Source organism: Eschrichtius robustus, chromosome 12 (genome assembly GCF_028021215.1).
Source record: "Eschrichtius robustus isolate mEscRob2 chromosome 12, mEscRob2.pri, whole genome shotgun sequence".
Classification (NCBI taxonomy): domain Eukaryota; kingdom Metazoa; phylum Chordata; class Mammalia; order Artiodactyla; family Eschrichtiidae; genus Eschrichtius; species Eschrichtius robustus.
In genome coordinates, this window is record NC_090835.1 from 89,160,785 (window position 1) to 89,171,296 (window position 10,512).

The window sequence follows — 10,512 nt, forward strand, 5'->3', positions numbered from 1 at the left end:
AAATGTCATTACCACTAGCAAGGCTAGTTGGTATTTTTAAAACAGCTAAGAATTACACTAATTTTGGACCTGAATTTACGTTAAACATTTCACTGTTAAGACTACTGAAAGAGAAGTTTAAGACATTTGTGTCTAACTCCCAACTTGGTAAATCACCCATATTTACCTTTTGCCATTTTGTAGTAAGATGTGCAGTTTGCTTCTGTCTATGGAAGAATGTTTGGGATCCACTAAAGCTTCCAATGTCTCAAGGATCAGTGGTTGCAAAATGCTAAGTTTCCCCTGAAGAGTGTTGATCTAGATAACAACATGACCTTTCATAAGAATTAAAACAATCTTTTTAGAATACTCAGGGTCAGTGAATCCTCTGATTAAATACAGAAATCTGTAATAGCTAGGAAGGCTGGTAACATTTCAGAACATGGTCACTGCTGGAATGCCCATCCCAGATGATTAAAAACTAGACGTCCTAGGTTAAAAGATAACCATGCATAATGTTGTTAGTAAGCTCCCATTTGGTTGCTAGGGAATTAACTCCCATAAGACTCTTCCCCCTACAGACACCAGACACTTATTATGAAAGGAATGGAGGACTGATTAAAAGAAAAGCTGCCGTTCTTTGGTTAAAACATAAACTTTACATCTGGTAAACAATACATATGTTCTTTGTAAATAGGATACAGTTCAAAACTCCTATGAACAAGGCTCTTTTGAAAACCAAAACATACCTGAAACTTTACAAAATAAACTTGAAAAGTCAAAAGTGTATTTATTATTCGGGTTAATATAGGCACAGCAGGAATCAATCAGCAGGTATACATTGATACAGCTATACTAGTTCTTAAAATATTAAAATTCTTCCATACCTGTTGGTAAACAGCATAAGAGCAGCTGAATTAAGCAGTAAGATTAATTAATAATGTAAATTCCAACATATACTATCCATCCCAGCATTAGCTCCTGAGAGCTTAGTCAGTCTGTGTAGCTTGCCACTGACCATTGTTTATACCTTCGTTTCTTTCCATTTTTTCCCTGCTTAGTAACTGGGCTTCAACTAGACACCATCTCATTGGCTGGCACTAGCTGGTGCTATTGCCTCATTAACCTGAGTAAGGAACAGAGCCATCTCCTACTCCCTCAGTAGAGCAAGACAGACAAAGAAGGGTGCCAGGTTCCACCAACCCCCGCCCCCCGCCACCTCATGTCCCCTTTACTCTCCCCTCTTCTTCTCCCACTCTGGCTAGCATGCTCATGGCACTGACTCCTGCATGTAGCCAGGTCCTGAACAGTACTATCCTGACTAATAGGGGGAAGAAAAGATGATGAAAGATTTGTTGGGGCCAGGAAAGCAGTGACCGTCCTTGTTCAGAGCCTGACAGGATCCTCAGACACTCAATGATGATCAACTTAAAGGAGGAATCGTAAGAATTGTACACGGTTTCTATGTCAAACTAGGTCTCAGACACAGGCATCATTTAGCTAGCTCAAACAAAGGATTACACAAACAAATCAAAGAATGATCTGGAAACTATCAGAATGATTTGATGAAAGATTCGTGCTATAATATTTATCATGTGCAAGCAGTTACACAACAAGTTAGTTAGAGAATAAAATGGAGTACAGTTAAAACCTTTTGATATGTTCATTTATATCACATTTAGGCTAAGTATTTTGAATTAGCATCCCTGAATACACTTATTAAAATTGAACAACGGATAGACAACCTGAAATGTGCTTCACTGAATGTCATAACATGACTGTCAAAGAGACTCTATGTATACCGTACCTAGAGACTTTAGATCTATTTGTTTGGGTCATAAAGTTTAAGAATTAAGTACTTTCTGCATATAAGACCCTTAGAAATGTTTTTATTTGGGGGGAGGGTGTGGTTAGGGAAAGTGCTATTAAAACAATACCAATGTGTCTTCCTCCTCAATAGCACTGTAAAACCAGAAAACATTCAAGAGGCTAAATAAAAACAGGCTTACCCGATATTGCAGGAGTGCTTCTATAGCTCTAAATTCAAAAGGTAAAGGGTATGTGACAAGTTGACCCTCTCCAGCCAACTGTGAAGGGAGTTCCCGGAACAGCCACTGCTCTAAATTTAAATTACGATAATCTAGTATCAGAAGACACTCTGGAGTTATCACAGCTTTCAAATACTGGGGGGAGAAAAAACAAAAAACATATATATATATATGTATATATATATATATATACATATATATATATACACACACATATATATATATATGTACACACACACATGCACATGTAAGTTGTAGAGTTGTAGGGAAAAAATAACCTTCATAAAATAGGATTTAATACTCTATTAATTTTGGACTAAGCCTAAACCAAATCACTGTTCATTTGGTTTTTCAAAAAAAGTCAAGACTTTTTTTTTAAAGAGAGGAAGCCTAAAATAAACCCAAGTCTTGATACCTCTAACTCAGTCTCAACAGAACTAGAATTAAACAAATTATGTATTTATTAGGACTTCCAGGGTGATCAGGAGAAATATAGAGAACAAAGGAAACAAGATAAGGTCTTCTTAAAAGTCAGGTATTCAGCAGACTTTTAGAAAAGATTTAGCTTAATCATGATTAGTTTGGCTGAAATGGGAAAGTTCCCTTTTTAAAATATCACCAAAACACATTAAGCTAATTCAAAATGATAAAGATAAAATGTATCCTTAGTGCTCTAATTTAGAACACTATGAAATTAAAAATTTATTCTGAAAAGAAAGACTGACGTCTTTTATGTTAGAACAGTAACACAGAAGAGTAGTAGCCTGTGGCCACTGTATTAGTGATATAAAAATCAGAAATTTTTCTTTCCCATTTTCCCCATTTTACAGCTGACCCTTGAACAACACTGGTGTGAACCATGCGGGTCCACTTACGTGCAGATTGTTTTCAGTAGTAAATACCGCAGTACTACACTACCTGTGGTTGGCTGAATCTGAGGATGTGCAACAGCAGATATGGAGGAACCGTGACTATAAGTTACATGTGGATTTTTGACCGTGTGGAGGTTCAGCGCCCCCAACCCCCATGTGGCTCAAGGGTCAACTACAATATGAACATGTTTATTCAGAAAAGTTGAAAAATTACAGTGAATACCTATACACGTACCAATTCAATGATACGATTAACATTCTGCTGAATTTGCTTTATCACATACTTCTCTATCTCTTCATTAAAGAGGTACTGTTTTGAAGGGTGCTAGCTATTGATAATAAAAGTGAAGAATGTGTTTTGGAGAAAAATCACTTGGGAAAAGACTGCTTCCCTTTTTAATGTTTTAAAAAGTTAATTCTAGATAAATTGACAAAAACCTGCCATCAAAGACTTTTTGAAGAAAGCAAGTCTCATGTCCACTGCAGTGCTGATACCATTGACACCTGCGTCCCCTCATCTATGTCCAAACCTTAAACGTTAGCCCACCAAAATAACTTAAAGCTTTCCATAAAAATAAAAAATTAAGATGATAAACTTTAAAGGATATTCTTAGGCTATTCGGAAAACCAGAATATATTCTTAGTAGCTGCAGTTACACTACAATTACACATAACTGTATACGACTGAAAATGTCTATTATAAATCAAGATTCTTTCTCTTATTTCAGAAACTAGAGACTAAATTCAAACAGTGAGAATGGAGACCGAAGTCAGATCTTTTCCATCATAAATAGAGCAGTGCTATGCTTGCTGAGCATATGTATATAATCCACATAAAATGAGTTTTACTCTTAACAACATGTTATATTATAAAATATTCTATGTTTCACATAGCTATTTTTATTACGAAATTACTTTTAACCTAGTTATTGATCAAGATAGTTAGGAAGTAACTTTTATAAGACTGCAGTGGAGAAATGTATATGGAATAAAATCCTTTACCTCCATTCTCATGATAATCCTATTGTTTCTGGTTGTGATACTCATTAAATGCTGAAACCTCAGATCTCTGGCTTGAAGACCTAATTCTTGATATAAATCAGTTTTCTTCCTTTCTATAAAAGAAACATGTTCAATAAAAAGAGTGGGTAAACCAATATACCGAAAAGTTTAGATTTTTATATCAGAGTACCCCTCCCACCACCAAGATAATCTTCTATTACTACCAGAAACAAGAGCTAAAATGGGTCTTTTTAATACCCATTTCTACCTCAAAAACATACTCAGGCTAAATCTGGTCAAACTAATTTTTCTTTTCCCCTTTTAACCACACTTCATAAAATTTCTCTGTACTTAGAAAAGCCCTTTGGGACCAATATAAAAACCACAGCTATACATCATTGGAATTTACAGTATCAATCTCTAGCTCTAGATTCATGGATTTTTAAATATGAACTGTATAGAACTACAGTTCTATTTTCTATTTTTTCCTTACTACATTATCAACTTCAGCATTTTAAATCTATGAACAGACAAGTTCAATTTTCTTTGTTCTTGGACTAATACAAAACGAGAAAATAAAGTCAGTTCTCACACTAGATTCTCCTACCTGAAAACTAAATTTATTACCTAAGAGAAAGCAAAACAGATGAAGAAACTCAAGAAATGATGCTGGTAATACTAGCATCTATTCTTGTAATATCAAGCCACACCTGTGATAGAGCTCTAAGTAGAACCACCTTTTGAAGGAGATGCCGAGCCAAAAAACGCCCAAAATACTCCACTAGGATCTTAGCAACAGCAGGAACAGGACCACGGGGTGGGAAGGATATGGGAGACCTGAAACCTGCACCTGAGGTCAGACAGTAAAGTAATGCTTGGTTTCATTTAAAAAAGTAACCGTCCATGAGAGCCATCACTGGCAGAGTTCCATCTGACTGCCATCCAGTGCCCTGTCCCTTCTGTCTGCTGTCACCCACTGCTACTGCAATAACAGTGGTATTATGTGATTCTCTGCCTTCAACATGGTACAGGAGGAGAGGGACATGAGGACCGGGGCAGTGAAAGGGAGACTCAGGAAGAGAAACAAAAGGGAGAAGAGTGCTTCTCTCTGAGCTGCACACCAGCCTACGCTCTTCCTTTAACATCCTGTTAGAGTGAAAGTGGCTCCTGAAACAACAACAACACAAGTCAGGTGTTGCCAGTTCCAATTAGGACAGATGGGCAAGTGCTGAAAAAGATCTCCTTCAACACATCCATATATGCAAAGAATATTCTACTCAAAATATTATAATTTCTTGACTTCCAGTGGGTTCACTCATTCATTGATGAGTGATTTAAAAGAAAATTACAAATACTCACCAAAAGAAGTAACCTTTCCCCCTTTGTCAAATTTTGTCTGGAGAGAGATAATAAAATATTATTTTCTCCCAAATCAGTACATTATTTATGGTATCATATCATATGGTATTATAATCCTCCCAAATACTGAAATACAGATAAAAACTATAACTGCCCTTAAGTTAAATTCAGTTATCAGTTAAGGGTCAAAAAAAAAAAAAAAATTCCCTTTCCCTTTGCTAGGACAAATCTGACCTTGGATTAACTTTCTAACTGGGTTCCCTGGGAGATCTGATAAAGGAGTGTCAGTTGTGTTAATAGGCAACAACGCTTACGGTAAAAGTGCCCAATGACTGGTAGACAGACTGCTCTGGACTGGAAAGACTAAGAACAGACTACAGACACCTGTTGGGAAGCCATGGTTCTGCCTTTCCCGAGTGTAGTGGTTCTTGTAACTGACTATGCTCCTTGTGGGAGCCCTGGATGTGTCTCTGGGATGGTTACAAGATACTGGCACTAGAGGGCCTTGGGATCCTAAGCCAAGGTGGATCTCACACCCACATTTGAGAATATCCTCTCCTCTTACCTGAGCTGTCACACAGGGGGCCACAGGAGCCCCTGAATGGCTGTAAGGACTTCTTTTGAAGAGAAAACATCTAATGCTGCCCTTCTGCACGTCCTATCCTTTATCCTTTTGAACAGACTGGGACCAAGTGTGGCTTATCTTGTGAATCTAAGTATCTATGGGAGGCTATGAAGTCTCTCTGGTGGGTGTTGCAGAATCAATAAATGTTCACAAAAAGACCTCTTCTGAGAGTTTAAAAAGAGGACACAAGGCAGAAACTGTACTTATTTCCTATAAAGCAGAGGGAAGGTTTTCCTGTAATACTTGTCCATAGTCAAGTTTGAAGATATCAAATAATATTTAATGAATCACTAGGTACTGGGCTGTATTAATTACTATTAAATATGCATTTTCAGGAAGACACACTCTAAGATACAGTTGTAGGTCCAAGTCCTGGGTTATTACCATGGAAAATACACATGCTGTGTTAATAATAACACAATAAAACCTCACAATATATATTTCAGCTTGCTTCTCATGAGCAAAGATAAGATCAACAGGATTATATGAGTATCATAAAACATCAGAGTTCAAGGGAAATTTACATCAAGGGAAGCTTTATGTTTTGTGTAATACACACTAGCTTTCCTCCTTACACTTATTTCACAAATATATACATCTGCTGCAGAAAATTTGAAAATAAAGATAAATAAAACTATTTGGTCACAAATTTTTAGAGAAAATCATTCTAATATTTTACTGAATGTCCTTCCAGACTTTTTCCTATTAAATATATTCATGTTACACACACTTCTTTGCAGTCTTCCCTCCACTTTCAACTTAACAACATATGGTGAATATTTTTGCATCTCAGTATTTATATTTTTTCCTTAATGGGATTTTTTTGATTAAAAAAAAAAACCATGAGATCATACAAACTGATTTTTTAAAAAAATGTTTACCTTGTAATGTAACTCACATTATTTCAAATAGCGTCAACTGATTTTAAGTGCTCTTGGTAGACAATGATTTCACCTGCAAAGAACCTTCTTTCAATATTTAACATCTGATTTTGTATTGTTAATTAAACTGGCTAACTCTTCCAGAACAGTGAATAACAGTGATAACCCCCAGAACTACGTGTGAAAGTTACCTTGTTCTGTATAGTTGATAAAGAAAAGTTCTTATGTTAGTAAGCCTAAATAATAAGGATGATATATGATGGCTAATATACACTGAATGTTTACCATGCATGAGGTACTATTTTTAAGGGTTTTACATACGTGAGTTAATTTAAATCTCACAATTCTATAAGGTGGGTACTTTTACCCCCAAGTATACAGATGAGAAAACTAGGGCACAAAGATGTTATCATAACTTGTCCAAGTCCATCCAGTTAGTAAGAGACAGAGTTGAGATCTGAATTTAGAAACTCTGGCTCAGAGCAAGCACTTTATTTTTCTCTCTCTAAATATGTGTGTGTGTGAGACACACCATTTGTATTATTTTATTCAGTTTTTTTCCTGGAAAAAAGAGAAAGCTGCAGAGATCATGACCCTTCAAAGCATGCACTCTCAGCTAATACACTGTGCTGCCCTCAAAATGCTTCTGCATATATTACGTTGCATAGCACAGGTTCAAGCCGTTTTGTAATTAACAGCCTTCAAGGACTTCTAAATAGATTTCTGGAGAAATCTTGAGTATTCAAATAGGAAGCTCTGAAATGTGATTTGAGCCACCTGTTCTAGTATTAAAAGATGAGCTCTACAGTCATTAGCAAAGTTTCAAGAGTGCTGTGAAGCAAACCTAGCTGGTACTCAGGTCACTGGCTAAGCAAAAGACAATGACTTATAAGTATAAGGATTCATTATAAAACAAAGTAAGTAATATTATCAAACGGACCACACAAACTCACCACAGTAAACACCGGGGCTACACTGGCTAAGGTGGCTTGAGAGACATCAGAAGTTCTAAACTGATGAATTTCACCTGAAAAACGAAGCAGAGAATTCCTTATGATCATATGATTGGTTTTCACATATAGCTAAGATACAATTCTCACAGTATGTGGAGGTCTTCAGACTATTTTACTATGTTTTGAATCTTTTTCCTAGAGGGAAAATAAGAAACACTCTTGTTAATATTTGTAGGTGATAATGTTAGGTTTGGCAATGAATGAGTAGCTTAGGTGAGGCATTAGAGTAATCTATGGAATCCAATCACCGCTTTTCCTTTCTAAGTATTATTGATATCTTACAGTTGGATGAATAAGTGTATAACAATGTTCTGAGATTAAAATAAAATGTCCATTCTTTTTTGCCTAGTTTAGAAAGGCTCTTCAGGCAAGTTACATTGGTACAGTTTAGAAAACATACATTCCAAGAACCACCTGACCTTTCAGCATTTCAATATCAGGATTATTTGACCTATAAATTATGAAACCTACTGATTTTACTTCTATGTATTAACTTCTTTTTCACAGATATACTTTAGAGTGAACATACTTATGAAATAACCTACTGCACTGGAATGGAGACCCCAGTGAACTGGAATAAAGACAAATCTTTATTTGAAAATAAACCTATTTAAAACATGTGATTTAAACTGAGCTGAAGTGAGCTCTCAAGCATAACCAAGTAAATTTAATGCCTGACAAAGGACACTGTTCAAAATACTAAACATAAGAGGAATGAACAGAATTCCTATCTACAGAACGTGTAGATATATTCTCATTTCTGATCTTATTCCTGCCTATTACATTTAAAGACATGTAATTTGTTACCACCTGAGGTTTGTTGGTTCCCTTCTACAAAATGCAAACTATGCTGTGAGGGTCAGCTGAATAGAGGTTAAAGAGCTACACATCAGCATTTCCTAATCAGTCACAAGTTAGATAAAATGTTACCATCTAATGTTTTGTCCTAAAACATTAGATGGGCTGAACCTGGGTTCCCAGGGATTTACCAAACAAAGAAGGGAATATGAAATGTAACCCAATTTGGAAAGAGTCTCCTAATGGGTACGGGGAAGAAGGTGGAGATGGTGAGTTACTTCGGGAGCATTTTGAGAGTACAACTGAGAAACTTGAGGACATTTTTTGCGAAGCCATATATTTTAATGCCTTTTGTTTCTCAGCAATATTAGCACCCACACTGTCACATCTGTGAAAATGTCAACGTATTACCGTCATGCTCTATCATTCAGGGGAAAAAAAATAACTCAAATTTCAACCCCTCTCCCCCCCCATCCCCTGACTCTTTCTGGCTGTCTGGTTACACAGTACTTGGAAAAAAAGTCAGATCTTTCTCAGAAGCAACTCTTCCCATTAAGTTTCAAAGTCTTCAGCCTCACTTCTAGGTGCGTCCCCACCCCTTACCTGAGCAACTGGACAAAGGTATAAATGTGTCCGTCCATAAGGAAGAGCCAGAAGACAGGGAAGATACTTAAAAAAATATTTCAGGTAGATAAGCCTAAGCTTAGCTTCAGCACTATGATGACAGATAAGAGTGAAACTCTTTAAAAAGTCTTTTCACAAGCGCACTTAAGCCTGGAGATTTGCAGCTGGGGCGGTGGGAAAGACAGAGGCCTGTCGGGTCGGGCTCTAGCTGGTCACAAGGCGCAGTGCTCAGTCGCGTTCGGAGCTGGTGGGACGCAGCTCGGCCCACGGACCTGTGCAAGGGGACAAGAGCCGGGCGCCCAAGGGCGGACCTGGAGGCCGAGGCCGGAGAAGCCACAGCCACGTGGGCTCCGGCGGTCGGGTCGGGGCCCTGGGTTCACGGCAAGCCCGGCATCCCGGGGCTGCGGGGCGGAGAGGGGAGTACCTGCCGTGGGGAGCCGGCGGGGCCCGTACAGCGGCGCGGCCCACCTCCTTCCGAGCAGTTGGGCAGCGCGGCCGCAGGCGGCAACGGAGCGAGTCCCGGGGGTCAAGCCCAAGGCCAGAGCGCACAGGGTGCGCCGGGGCAACCTCACCGCGCGGGGCAGGAGCTGGGCCAACCTCCGCAGGCATTCCATGGCGCTGGAGCGAGGAGGAGGCAGCTGCAAGACCCCAGCCCTTCATACCTGACAGCAGCGAGGCAGCCGGCTCTTCGCGACCTCGCGCGAGCGCCCAAGCTGCGGCCGCTGCCTACCGGGCATGCGCGGAGCGCGCCTGCGTGTAATTTCCCGCGCATGCTCGGAAGGTGCCTTTGGGTGGGCATCTCGTATCCCTCGGCCAATCGGAGTTTGTCTCCTACACCTGAGTCTGTATCTGTAAAGCGTGTAGGGACCGGCTCGGGGGGGCGGGGCGCGTTTACCTGCGTGAGTCGAACTCTCTAACCTAGATTCGACCCATAGGGCCTTGGAGCGGTCAGGTCGGCGCGTAGAGTGTCGATTATTTCTATTAACTAGTGATCGTTAAATGTGAAAAAATACCCAGCATGTATATAATGCTTTGCGGTCTCTGGAGCATTTTCATACGTATGATGCAGTCTGCAATTTGGAAGTGAAGAAATTATGCCCATTGCCAACTCAATTTATATTTAAGTTTAATGTAGCAAAAATAATTAACCGTCATATGGAATGATATATTAAATTTTGCTAGTGAAGACTGAGGAACATAAACGCGTAGGATTTATAGTCCGTATTTAATCAAATGTAAGATAGTATCAATTTCAAGGTGCCATTTTATGTACCACCAAGAAAGAAAAATCGCTGATAAACTTTGCTCTCT

At 38.8% G+C, this 10,512-nt stretch overlaps 1 protein-coding gene across 3 annotated transcripts in view; it reads right to left on the reverse strand.

Moving 5' to 3' along the window:
• The window catches only part of MRS2 (magnesium transporter MRS2), a 29,729-nt gene extending 19,801 nt beyond the window's left edge, over nt 1-9,928 (reverse strand). For 2 of the 3 annotated variants that reach the window (XM_068558603.1, XM_068558600.1), the window contains exons 1-6: nt 9,630-9,928; nt 7,720-7,793; nt 5,261-5,297; nt 3,902-4,014; nt 1,989-2,162; nt 167-297 (exon numbers count right to left, since the gene is read on the reverse strand). In XM_068558603.1, the coding sequence (XP_068414704.1) occupies nt 167-297; nt 1,989-2,162; nt 3,902-4,014; nt 5,261-5,297; nt 7,720-7,793; nt 9,630-9,861 (761 nt within the window). In that variant the 5' untranslated portion in view covers nt 9,862-9,928. Of the gene's footprint in view, nt 1-166; nt 298-1,988; nt 2,163-3,901; nt 4,015-5,260; nt 5,298-7,719; nt 7,794-9,625 lie in introns of all 3 variants that reach the window. The other variant, XM_068558601.1, reaches the window with a different exon arrangement.
• Nucleotides 9,929-10,512: the final 584 nt, after the last annotated feature.